This window comes from Delphinapterus leucas, chromosome 10, assembly GCF_059928025.1.
Source record: "Delphinapterus leucas isolate spDelLeu-1000000601 "Yukka" chromosome 10, BTC_Dleu_Yukka2, whole genome shotgun sequence".
Taxonomy (NCBI): domain Eukaryota; kingdom Metazoa; phylum Chordata; class Mammalia; order Artiodactyla; family Monodontidae; genus Delphinapterus; species Delphinapterus leucas.
In genome coordinates, this window is record NC_143138.1 from 53,177,132 (window position 1) to 53,190,700 (window position 13,569).

Here is a 13,569-nt window from a genome sequence, read left to right on the forward strand (position 1 = left end):
CGGACTCAAACGGTGTGTACATCAAAGTGACAGATCTGGCTTGAGGCCAGAGCTTTTGATCCCAAATCCCCAATCTTCAGTGTTTGATTCAGAGACATTGCTAGAATGGAGGAAATGATGGAATTTGAAGATGAGAGAGTGAGTGGAGGGGGGGATGCAAAAGAACATCCAGCCCACTGTAAAAGGATAGAAAGGGCCGTGATGATGATAGGGAGCCTCAGACTCACATTCTGAAGTTGCTCTATTTGTCCAGCAGGGGCAGGGGCCTGGGGTGTCCATGGCACCAGCCACTGCATCGAAGCCTTTGCTAATGGTTTATCTGGCTTTCTCTTCCCAGCCTTTTTAAAAATTAATTAATTAATTAATTATTGGCTGTGTTGGGTCTTCATTGCTGTGCGCAGGCTCTCTCTAGTTGCAGGGAGTGGGGGCTACTTTTCATTGTGGTGTGCAGGCTTCTCACTGTGGTGGCTTCTCTTATTGCGAAGCACGGGCTCTAGGTGCACGGGCTTCAGTAGCTGTGGCTCGCGGGCTCCAGAGCGCAGGCTCAGCAGTTGTGGTGCACGGGTAAGTTGGTCCACAGCATGTGGGATCTTCCCGGATCAGGGCTCGAACCTGTGTCCTCTGCATTGGCAGGCAGATTCTTAACCACTGTGCCACCAGGGAAGTCCCTCTTCCCAGCCTTTTATGAGGGGAACTTCTCCAACCCAGTGGGATTCCAAATTAGTCCCAGGACACTTCTCAATATCAAGCCTCAATTGTCCAATTAGTAATTCAATAGGCATTAACAAGGCAGCTGTGTGCCAGGCTCTTTGCTGGGTCCTGGGGACTTAGACACCTCATAAGAGTCCCCATCACTCTATAGGTCAGCATGGCCTGTGACAGCCAAGCAGGAAGGCCACTAATTACAGCCTGAGCACAAGGACTGTAACAGGGACATTTCTACTGGAGACAAAAGTGGCCCCTGTATAGCTATTCCCTAAGAGTGTCATTGCCTTGCCTCCGAGGTGTCACCAGGAGGGTCAGGAAATAGCCCCAGACACCTGTCCTCTCCTAGAGTGGGTGGTGCCATCATTCCCTCAGTGAAGACTTCCCTCCTCTAGCAGATGGTGAGCTACCCACGGGGTAGTCTATATCTCAACATCCTTGCATCCCCCAAAGCGCCTCACGGAGCATGTGCACAGAGCATGAACTGCACAAATGTTTGCTGAATAATGCTCTCAAAATGTACATTAGAAAAATGTATTTGGACTAGACACCTAGGCACAGACTAACCAACAGAAGTGAGAGGCAGTGCACCAAGGGAAAGGTTCTCTGCAATTCAAGAGTTTGTCCTGGTTCATCCACATCCATAAAACAGAGCAGACCAGATGCTAAGCTGGCTTTGTTGGCAAGGGAGTGCCTTTTGCGACCTCAGTGGGTTTTTTAAGCAAAGGAAAAGCATGGTGCAGTGGCTTTCTCCTCCTGTTTCTTACTAAGGGGTGACTGAATTCAAACGCAAAGGAAGGCTTCTGTTTGCAAAGCTCAACTTTCTCATCACCTGCAGAGGAAAACAGTTCTTCAAAATAACCCAACTTCTAGGTTGCAAAACAAATCAGGGTAGGTTCACTCATCAAATACGGAAAGGTGGGTGTGCTTTTAAAAATTACTTCTATGTGAACAGGGCTGGAGGGAAAGAGTGTATGTGGGAGAGTTTTTAAATGGATTTACAGAAACTTCCCTAGTGGCTTAGGCACAGGTCAACCTTTGAACCTCACTCCTAACAGGGAAGCTACGCCTACCTTAAAATCGTTGATAGAACTGCCGTAGTTCACACGCCCCATGTTCTCCACCAGGAGGTCCAGGGTGGCTCCAGCTTTCCCTGTTATGTTCAGGGTGATCACAATATTTCGCTCAAGGACTCCGTGGGGGACCTGTCAGTTCAATGCCAAATGAGAATTAACTAGGGTGGGAGGGTCAGCAGAGAGGCAGCCCGCTCAGTTAGTTCAGCACTCATTTTCCTGCCTGGAAGTGTCACCGGACTTGGGAGGAAATGCTCTGATGGCTCCTTTGCCCAAGTTACTGGCCAGATGCCCACGTTCCAGAAATCACTGCTTTCTGCACAAGAAGGTCAGCAGGCTCAGCTCCCAGCAAGGAAGGGGCAAGGCTGGTTTCCTTAGCTCTGGGATGTTTTGTTGTGCATCTATTTTTATTTTTAAATTTTGTATTTATTATTATTTTTTATTTTTATCTTATTTTTTGTTTTTTTATTTTTTGGCCCCACTGCACGGCATGTGGGATCTTGGTTCCCTGACCAGGGATCGAACCTGCGCCCTCTGCAGTGGAAGCTCGGAGTCCTAACCACTGGACCACCAGGAAAGTCCTTTATTTATTTTTTAAATTAAGTTTTTATTTTATATTGGGATGTAGTTGATTTACAACATTGTGTTCGTTTCAGGTGTACAGCAAAGTGGTTCAGTTATACATACATACGTATGTATTCTTTCTCATATTCTTTTCCCATATAGGTTATAACAGAGTGTTGAGTAGCCTGTGTATCTATTTTTAACAGAAAGGGGATAGAGGCAAAAATTGCAGGGGAAGATTCCTAATACAGGAACCTCTTCACGTTCTCACAGCAAAAAGGCAGTCACAAAAAGTAGCTTCTAAACACCATGGAGAGAGGAGACAGAGTCAGACAAACGAGATAAAATCAGTGAGTTAGGTGGAATAGTCTCACTTCAAAATACCTGACATGATGCGTTAACCACAAAGATGAAATAATAAAATGAGGGGAAACAACAGGTATTTTAGCAGCAACATATTCCTAGTTTTGTTAAATGCAAGATGAAAAAAAAAAAAATGACTGTAATTCACTAAGACAACCCCCAGGTTGAGATTTTGGAAAGTGCTGCCAGTATACACATAATGTCTGACACTTGCTGCCACTGAAATTAAAGCCGCTAATGACAACAGAATGGAGATGTTTTCAGTTAAAACTTTCTGAACAAGTTTTCTTGGTTAGGAAAAATCTCTTCATGTGTTTTTTTTCACATGATTGTTTCAGTGAGAGGAAGGGAAATCCTAAAATGTTATCTTTACTTTGCTACAAAACCAAAGCCTTTGTGTCTTTTAGCTCTAATTATCATGAACAATCCTACACAATATAATTTCTCATGTAATGAAGACCCACAGTTAAATGAGTCATCTGGGGTGTACAAACGGACCCTGCCCTCCAGGAGCAAAGAAGACATGGGTGACACACATGGTCAGTCAGAGGGGATGGCCCTGGATTTGGGGCAACCAGGAAGCTTTCCGAGGAGGTGGGGCCTTAAGCACAGTCCTGCGGTTCGGATGGGTGAGGGGGTGTATCTCAGGTAGACAGAGCACAGGTGAGGCTACAACAGCAAGCAAGGGGCAGAGCTAAGGGGCATCACGAGGAGGGGTAGAGCCTGAGGATGGAAAGGCAGCAACGGCCTTGACTGTCATGTTACCAAGTGCAACCACAAACCCCCTCTCCCGTGGGGGCAGACCCACAAGTACAGAGAGAATTCTTACCCCATCCACAGAGACGTAGGCCCGATCATGGACGCCATTGAAGGGCGAAGAGAGGGGTGTTGGGTCGCTGCAGTCTTGAGGAAGTGTTGTTCGGTACAGCACAAACCCAAAGTACTGGTTAGAGAAGGATGCAAGAAAAAGACATCACTCTTGCCATTCACGTTAGGAGAACTTGGTGACCCTCGATCTGTGTGAAAGTGACATTTCTAAAACCAGAGGAATGAAATGCTTCCCCAGCCTCGGCAAAAATTCCATCTGAGAGAAGGGAGCCGGCTTCAATCTTCGGGTCATAGAATAAAACTATCACAGCAGCGAACTGCAAGGAAGCCTGAAGAGTGTTTTGTCAAATGTCACCTCCCCTCCCACAAGAGGGAACTGGGCCCTGGAATGTGTTAAGTGATTTGCCCAGAATCACTCAGGGGGATCCCATCATATATATCCCAAAGTTATTTCTGTTACCTCAAAAACCAGAACCAAAGACAACAACAAAAGGCAAACGGCAACAGAATGCTCGGTAAAACATTCTCCAGATTCTTGGGCTAAATCCGCTCTAACATACAAAACAAGAGTCAATCAGAAACTGTTTAAAGTGGAGGCACGAGGGAAACCGACAGAGATGGGGGTGTAACCTGTCCCTAAGTCAGTAAGTACTTTGAGAGCTGGGATCCCTGGTCCGAAAGGAAGGCCCCAACCATCAGCCTCGGTTCGTGGCTTCCTGCTGTGGCCATTAGCTGGGGGAGGTGGATAAATCCTGAGTCATACAAGAGAGCCCAAATGGAAATCCAGCAGGGAACAGAGACAAAGTTCCCTACTCCTCCGGGCCCAAAAGCAAGAAAGTGCACCCCAGGTAAGTGGAGAGATGCCTTGCAGGAGTGGAAGGAAACCGCTAACACACGCTCCTGTGTTGCAGGAAAGTGCTGAACTCAAGAAATGCTATTGCTGTCGCCAGCCAAACCTTCAAGTGCAAGGATGCCTCCCTCCCAGACTCCAAATCTCCATCTCTCTCTTGTTTTTATCTTTTGAAAGTACCAAAGTGGTGAGTCCTAACTCAGAGGCCGAGGAAAACTTAGCCAGGGGTTTCCGGGAGGGGAGCAGAAGCTGAGATGCTCCCTGCAAAGGCAAAGCTGAGGCCTCTGGGGGTGGGGTGGGGGGCAGCTGCAGGGGTACCAGGGCTGCACCCCAATCCCTGCAGCTGTGCCCGCCAAAGGGTTTGCTGGAAATAAATCTTCTATGGGCTTGTCTCAGATCTGAAACAGCCAGGGCCCAGGAGCCCCACCCGATCTGAGAGCACTGCCTTGGCCAGAGATGAGAGAGCAGAAGGGGTCTGAGGAAGAACAAGGGCTGCCGGTGTCTACACATGAACCTGGGATTCACTTCCCAGGTTCCTACTGCTCTGTGTTGTGTCTTGTCTGATGTGCTCAGACCCTACTAGGTGGAGAAGACAGGTAGATGAAAACGTGGATGTACAGTCAGTGTGTGTTAGAACCAGAGAAAGAACCTACCCAACCCTGATGAAAAAGTGTGGGGTGGGGAGCTTAATTATTCATTTTTATTTATCACAAAGCAGTGCTGTTGGAGTGAAATCACAAGTATAACAATAGTAACTGGAGGCAAAATACGTTAAAGTGAGATCAGATGTGCTATTATTCCCTCAAGAAGGTGATCTCTCCCGGAAGTCAGAAAGGAGGGCCGAGATAACTTTCCATTTCAAAAAACAGGGCTGAGATCCTAAGTGATCAAACTGAACATTGAACCAAAGGCAAAAAGTGACCTCATGGGCATCCTGAAATGGTGCCCTGAGAAGAACACATCACCACTGTCACGTTTGCGCCAAAAATGTTTCACTGAATCTAACCAGTGAGGGGCCGTATACAAAACTGGGCTGACCTCTTCACACATGTCCATGTCACGAGAGAAAGAAAAAAAGACTCAGGAACCGTTTCAGAGGAAAGAAGACAGTGTGTGATCATGAACTGGAAACTGGACTGAAAGAAGACAATGTGTGATCATGAACTGGAAACTGGACTGAAAAAAAGTTAAGCTATAAAGGACACCATTGTAATGACCAGGGCTACCTGACTTTGGAATGTGTATAAGATAATAAGATTGTATCAGGGCTTCCCTGGTGGCGCAGTGGTTGAGAGTTCGCCTGCCGATGCAGGGGACACGGGTTCGTGCCCCGGTCCGGGAGGATCCCACATGCCGCGGAGCGGCTGGGCCCGTAAGCCATGGCCGCTGGGCCTGCGCGTCCAGAGCCTGTGCTCCACAACGGGAGAGGCCACAACAGTGAGAGGCCCGCAAAAAAAAAAAAAAAAAAAAAGATTGTATCAATGCTCAATTTCTTTCTTTTTTTAAAAATAAATTTATTTATTTATTTATTTTAAAATTTTGGCTGCGTTGGGTCTTCGTTGCTGTGCGGGCTTTCTCTAGTTGTGGTGAGCTGGGGCTACTCTCTGTTGCAGTGTGCGGACTTCTCGTTGCGGTGGCTTCTCGTTGCGGAGCACAGGCTCTAGGCACACGGGCTCAGTAGTTGTGGCTCGTGGGCTTTGTTGCACCGTGGCATGTGGGATCTTCCCGGACCAGGGCTAGAACCCGTGTCCCCTGCATTGGCAGGTGGATTCTTAACCACTGTGCCACCAGGGAAGTCCCAATGCTAAATTTCTTAAGGGTGATCATTATTTATGGTCGTGTAGGATAATGTCCTTTTTAAAAATATATGCTGTAATATTTAAAGGTGAAGTGTCATGATGTTGACAACTACCTCAAACTGCTGAAAAAAAAGCAGTTGACTGCGTATACACACAGAGAAAGATAAAGCAAGTGAAGTAACTGTTAACACTTGGTGAATCCAGGTGAAAGCTTTACGGGTGTTTGTTGTACTATTCTGGCAAGTTTTCCAAAATAAAAAGTTGGGGGAAACTTTTACAATAAAGATGGGGCTGTGGCCTGGAGATTAAACACACACACACACACACACACACACACACGATGTACTGTTCTTGTTCTCTTCAAAAGCAGGAAAAAGAATCTCTAATAACCTAACCTATTAAGAACACAGTCCTTCTACCTTTGAGCTAAGGACAAATAATTGTCTTTTTTGAGTAATAAAATAGTGGTTTTCCTCTGATACCTTATAAGAAAGATTAATTATGTCCTAAATATACTCAATTTATAGCTTGTACAGAATTTTGCTGAAGCAGGTTGAGCTACGACCTATCTGATAATAAGAAATGGGGGGAAAACACAGGAAAGATCAGCTCACCATGTAGTACTTAGAACTAAAGAGAGCGTGGAGATCCATGGTTAATTTATGTGGGGTCTGATTTATCTACTTACCGTTTTGGTCTCTGTGTTCAGAACAGGCAGTGCAGAAAGCACATTTTTGCAAGTAGAAAAAAGGTGAAGCATTACCTTTGAAGGCCTACCTGTTTCACCTGGATAAATGTCAAGGGATAAACGCTTTTTACGGGTCCAGAGGGACACAGAATGTCGAGAGCTTCCTCCACTGTCTTTAACTGAAAAGAAACAAAAGCAGCATTCACTCACTGTCACCCCTCCCTGGTAATCACAGTAGAGAATAACGTCATTGACCAACCCCTAAATAAATTGAAATGGTTCAAATTCTACTTAGTGCTGTCCCCCAGTCACCTTCAATCAATTCCATCTATTCCTTAACTCTGGATGAAAATTAACGGATGATAAACTTAAAAATAGTTTCAAACATACCTATCTGCAAACACAACCTCCTGTATATGAAAGGCCCTTAAAATGCATGAAAACCAAAGCTCCGTAAAGCCTTCCCACCACTCCCAATGAAGTAGCTCCAACTGTGCCCTCCTCTGAATTGGTCTGCAGCATGTTTCCCACGCCTGTATCACTTTCCAGTTGTTTATACCACTGCTGTCCTTGCTGACTGTCAGCTCCTTAAGGGCAGGGTCTGTACTGAGCTTACCTCCAATGCCAGCACAAGGTAGACACTCAATTCATACTTATAATTGTGTATTCTTGCAGCTCATGGTGTTTATTCTGATGCAATAACAACAATGATAATGGCTATAAGCTCTGGCTGCCTCCAGGGGAGACATCACTTTACCCGCATACCTCACTGAATCCTCACAACACCGGGAAAAGCAGGCATTATGGTCCCTTTTTAGTAAAGAAGAAATGGGGCTCAGAGCAGCTCACTTGAATCAAGGCGCAGACAGGATTTGCAGTTAGGTTTGGCTCCAAACCCAGGGCTTTCCCTAATACGATACTGGTCAGGAATTTTTTTTTTTTTTTTTTTTTTTTTTTTAGGTACGCAGGCCTCTCACTGCTGTGGCCTCTCCCGTTGCGGAGCACAGGCTCTGGACGTGCAGGCTCAGCGGCCGTGGCTCAAGGGCCCAGCCGCTCCGCAGCATGTGGGATCTTCCCAGACCGGGGCACGAACCCATGTCCCCTGCATCGACAGGCGGACTCTCAACCACTGCGCCACCAGGGAAGCCCCGGTCAGGAATCCATCAATTCAGCTGAGTGGGTGCTCTCCCACTTGGACAACTAAAGGAACTCAACTCATGGTGAAAGCTTTTATCCTATATAACTATGTTCTACTTAAACTTCATTTAGTTATATGCCGATTTGCTATCTTCAATTGTATACATTTAGTTTCTGGTCTCACAATTTTCCTTCCTGGTAAACAAAATGTGCTCTGGTACTAAGGTAGCTATGTTTTAGCAATGTTGTTGTTTGAAACATTTGCAGTTATTTTCTGTTGCATAAAAATAAAATTTTCACAGCTCTGTAAAGACATAAACTGGAACTTCCCTGGTGGCACAGTGGTTAAGAATCGCCTGCCAAGGGCTTCCCTGGTGGCTCAGTGGTTGAGAGTCCACCTGCCGATGCAGGGGACACGGGTTTGTGCCCCAGTCCGGGAAGATCCCGCATGCCGCGGAGCGGCTGGGCCCATGAGCCATGGCCGCTGAGCCTGCGCGTCCGGAGCCTGTGCGTCCAGAGCCTGTGCTCTGCAATGGGAGAGGCCACAACAGTGAGAGGCCCGCGTACCACACAAAAAAAAGAATCGCCTGCTAATGCAGGGGACACAGGTCTGATCCCTGGTCCGGGAAGATCCCACATGCCGCAGAGCAACTAAGCCCGTGCGCCACAACTACTGAAGCCCATGCACCCTAGAGCCCGTGCTCCGCAACAAGAGAAGCCACCACAATGAGAAGGTCATGCTCCGCAACGAAGAGTAGCCCCTGCTCGCCACAACTAGAGAAAGCCCACGCGCATCAATGAAGACCCAGCACAGCCAAAAATTTAAAAAGTTTTTAAAAAGACTCAAACCAACCCTTTCCTTAAGTAGTAGTAGCAATGAAGAAGTAGAAGATACTCCCTTTACAAGTGTGATTAAAGTTTGGTTAATCTAAAGCAAGATTCCTATCAGGCAGAGAGACCACATTCTTTGTAGATCATAACACACCTATCCGACACTAGGTGGAAAATGTTACAAGAGCTCAACCAACGAATAATATATCAAAGGGCTTCATGAATGGAAAAATTATACAATCATGTTTGGTATTTTGCTTAAAGATAAAAACTTATGATGCTATTTTAGAATTATCAAGATTCTTAAGAAATATGTAACTTTTTTTCCTTGTGAGTTAACCCATGTAGGAGTTACGGATTATCAGAGGGGAAAACCTGAAGACACAGATGGTCAAAACAAATTGATTTGGGCTACGTCACTCCTATCAAATGAAACCTCACTTCTTTGTCTCTTTCCCTAGAATAAAATGGTCTTCACTCATATTTATGATTCATTTCTAGCTTTCCCCCCTGATGTCCCAATTACCATATAAGCCACAAGCCACGAGGACATAATTTTGAGATGGAGGGGAGTGTATAATTGAGGGTTAATGTCTGTGCCTTTTGAGAACCCCCTTTGAGAAAGGTGAATTATAGAAAAGAACATCACCAGCCATAACAATAAGGTGCACGTTATTCCCACAAGGGCTCCTAGTGCTGCTTTTGACATGGATAATGGAACCAAAATGATCTAAGAATGCCCGCTCGTGCCCCATGTGCTCACCCTGTCAACATGCACACAGAGTCTCTCACCTCCCGTGTCCCCGTTTTCCCAGAAACATCATCCACCCCATCAGTCTCACAGAAAACAAGTTCACAGAAAAATAACGAACCGATTCCCCAGCATAACGCTTTCACTCACAACTGCTGAATTCCACTTCCTCACTCTCAATGTTTCTGTCATTTTGTTTTTTCTTACCTTTTTCAGACCAACTTTTCCATATGCAAACTTCGGTGTGGATGGAGGGATAGGGCCTTCAGGTACTTTTTCAAACTATAAACCAGAGTGGAAAAAAACAGAAAAGAAAAACAGCTGTTAAACTCTCAGAAAGATATCTATACAATTCATGTTTCAAAAGGAGGGTCAAAGAGTCAAACAACAGTGCCAGTGATTTTTGGAAAGGCAAAGGAACCAAAAACTCTCCCCCAAACAGAATCTAAGTGTATATCTTTGTATGTCTGTTCTTTAAGCTCCAGGAATCATTCAAATAATTATAGAACAAAAGACTTCAAACCGAAAGCAAAAACAAGTAGAATAAAGGTGACAGCAGAAGATTGAAGTGGAGGAGAAAAGGAAAAAGGTACATGGTAAAACGGACTCTGAAGGGAGGGAGTTTACAGTAGGAAAAGATGGTATTTGCAGATTAAATCTCATTGGTAGATTAAAGTTTTGTGTCAATGTTAAATTTGCTGTGGTTATATAAGAGCATATTCCTGCCTATTCTTACAAAATACACACTCAAGTATTTAGGGGTAAAGGGTCCTGATGTCTGCAACCCTCCAGAGGTTTAGGGAACACACGGGCTTGGCGAGGGGCAAATGATGACGCAAATAGAGTGAAATGTTGACAGGGGTCAATCTTGGTGTGGAATATACAAGTGTTCTTTGTAATATTCTTAGTCTTGAAACTTTTCTGTAAGCTTGAAATTATTTTTAAATAAAAAAATTTAGAAAATAAAAATATTTTATTTTCTAAATAAAATATTAAATATGTACACACACAGAGTCACACACACAATTTATATTAACATCAGAAGGTATGGGTGTAATTCCCAGGTCTTAAAAACGTCTATGTCCATCTGGAATCTCCAAGTAGGTTGTATTATGATCTGTCAGGATCCTTACAGTTCTTTCTTTCCTCCTTTCTCCCTTCCTTCCTTCCTTCCTTCCTTCCTTCCTCTCTCTTGCTCTCTCTGCTTCCCTTTTTAAAAGTAGTAAAAAAGAAGAGGATAAAACACTGCTATAGTAAAAAGCGATAGTCTCCTGACTCACTATTCTCTTAGTTCTGTTCTTCAGAGGAAACCATTTTAAAATCATTTAATTCTTCCAATTTTTGCTTCTTTTAGTCTCTAAATAATATACTCATCTGCTATTTCTTGTTCAGTCAATTTAAAGCATGATTATTGATTTCTTTAATACATGGGATTTAGCTCAGCTGTACTCTTCTGGGTATCTCCCTTTCTTACCAATGTGGCTATGTCATTTTCACTTTCTCTACTGGTTGAATTTGTAGCTTTAAATAATATCATATACTTATATCTCAGTTCTAACCAACTAAGACATCCCTTGTGTCCACACATTTAAAGATAAGGCTATCTGCACGCTTTGCTGAGCTCTCCTCTCCACTCCCACCTCCAAACCATCAACTTTACTTTTTACATTGTCAAGGTTAAAGGTCTAGTCTATAGCCATAAGTCCTCCCTTCAAGTGTACATTGACTCTAAATTAAAAATCAGGGCTTCCCTGGTGGTGCAGTGGTTAAGAATCCGCCTGCCAATGCAGGGGACACGGGTTCAAGCCCTGGTCCAGGAAGATCCCACATGCCGCGGAGCAACTAAGCCCATGTGCCACAACTACTGAGCCTGTGCTCTAGAGCCCGTGAGCCACAACTACTGAGCCCATGGGCCACAACTACTGAAGCCCTCACACCTAGAGCCTGTGCTCTGAAACAAGAGAAGCCACCTTAATGAGAGGCCTGTGCACCACAACAAAGAGTAGCCCCCACTCGCTGCAACTAAAAAGAAAGCCTTCATGCAGCAACGAAGACCCAACACAGCCAAAAAAAAAAAAAAATCACCAATGCTCACATTATTATAATTATATAAATATTGCTCTCTGCACAGCTAAGTGGCGAATATGTACTGGGATGGCATGTTCTCTTTCCTTGTAGATGATTTTTTTCTCTTCTTTTCCCTGGGGTTTCTAATTGCTTTCTTTTTTCTTGTCTGCCGTTAGGTTAACACCTCTTTAGGTTGTTCCAAATTTCCAGAGACGGTATCAAGTTTCTCCCACCACTCTTTTCCCCCCCTAGAAAACTTCCTACTGGAACCCTCAGTCTTCCTGCTCCAAGGCTTGACAGTCAAGGATTTTTTTTAAACTTTTATATTTTATTTATTTATTTATTGTCCCGCCGCATGGCTTGTGGTATCTTGATTCCCTGACCAGGGATTGAACCTGGGCCCACAGCAGTGAAAGCGCCGAGTCCTAACCACTGGACCACCAGCAAATTCCCTGAGAGTCCAGGATTCACCTTCATTATTCTTCTGGCTTTTCCCTCCTGTTTCTAGACTCTCATGACTTCCTCATTTCACTAGAGAAATCTCAAGTAACTTCCTAAAGACTGGTACATGGGAGGTAAACTTCCTGAATCTTCGCAATGTCTGAATATGTCACCTTTAATTAATAATTTGAATGAGTATAGAATTCTATATTGAAAATCATTTTCCCTTAGAATGACAAGGGTACTGTTCTGTGTCCTCTATCACCTGCTGTGGCTCATGCCAGGCTCATTCCTGAAAAAGGTGACCAGCTTTTTCTCTCTAGAAGCTTGTAGGCTGTTTATCCTCGATGTCCTAAATTTTTATAAGGATGTGTCTGGATACATATGTTTTTTACATTCATTATGCTAGGCAACTCAGATATCCTTTTCTGTTTTGGAAAAAAAAAATCTGTACTGTTTCTTTGATGTTTCCTTTTTCTCCATTTTTTTTCCCCTTCCTTGTAAGTAACCTGCACATCCTAGATTCTTCCTCTGTATGTCTCATATATTCTCTCTTGTTTCCATCTCTGTCTTCTGGTTCTAATTTCTAGGATATTATTTTTAATTTCCAATAACTTTTTCTTGATCTCCTTTATCCAAGTATCCTGTTCTTATTTTATGGATGCAATGTCTTCTCAAATCTCTCTAAAGGATATAAATTTGAGAAAGTTTGCTTTGTTTTGTTTAAGATCTCTCCTGTCTCCTGAATTCTCTGTTGCCTTTAGGGTTATTTTTCTGTTTATTTCATCTTGGTCTTTGTCTTTCCCTTTGCAGGTTTTACGGATGTGCTCAAACATCTGGCCGTCATCCTTAGTTGTCTATTCATATTTAACGGCAATGCAGATGGTGCGCTAGCGTTTGCACACTCAGCTTCTCTCTGCCAGTCTTGCTCTGGGTACAGGAGCCAGGCTTGTGCAGTTGGGAGCTTTGTTTTAGGGTGACTTGGCAGGGAGTCAGACATAATATATGGGGTCTTTGCTCTGGGGATGTTCTTTTTTTTTTTTTTTTTTTTTAAATCCTCTGATTTTCTAACTGATAGAAAGATGCTTCCCTGATGGATAGTCTATTTCAAAGTGGGGTGAAGAAATGAAGGACATGACAGGAAATATGTAGAGTTTCATCAGTCTTCCCATTTTCAGCTTTCATTTTCATCCTTTTCATTTCCACCCTTTCATTTCCATGCCTGCATTTCCAGGGCCCTGGCTCTCCAGGGTTCTTTAAGGCCAATCTCTCCCTGTTCCCTGTTCCTATAACCAACTCCCTTTCCATCATCACTGGGAACCTAGATTTTCTTATCCTACTTCTTCAGCCACCATTGCTCCACCTATTTTTGTTTCCCAGAAATCCGCTGAAATCTCTCATGCATGGACAGCTCCCCTCTTGTTGGCTTCATTAGAAAAAAAAAAAATCCTTTTTTATCATTTAGTAACATT

General features: G+C 44.0%; 1 protein-coding gene across 2 annotated transcripts in view; it reads right to left on the minus strand.

The window, feature by feature from the left end:
• The window catches only part of GLB1 (galactosidase beta 1), a 115,983-nt gene that overhangs the window by 44,608 nt on the left and 57,806 nt on the right, over nt 1-13,569 (minus strand). For both annotated transcript variants that reach the window (XM_089918980.1, XM_030764115.2), the window contains exons 11-14: nt 9,797-9,871; nt 6,960-7,049; nt 3,535-3,648; nt 1,779-1,910 (exon numbers count right to left, since the gene is read on the minus strand). In XM_089918980.1, the coding sequence (XP_089775106.1) occupies nt 1,779-1,910; nt 3,535-3,648; nt 6,960-7,049; nt 9,797-9,871 (411 nt within the window). The remainder of the gene's footprint in view (nt 1-1,778; nt 1,911-3,534; nt 3,649-6,959; nt 7,050-9,796; nt 9,872-13,569) is intronic.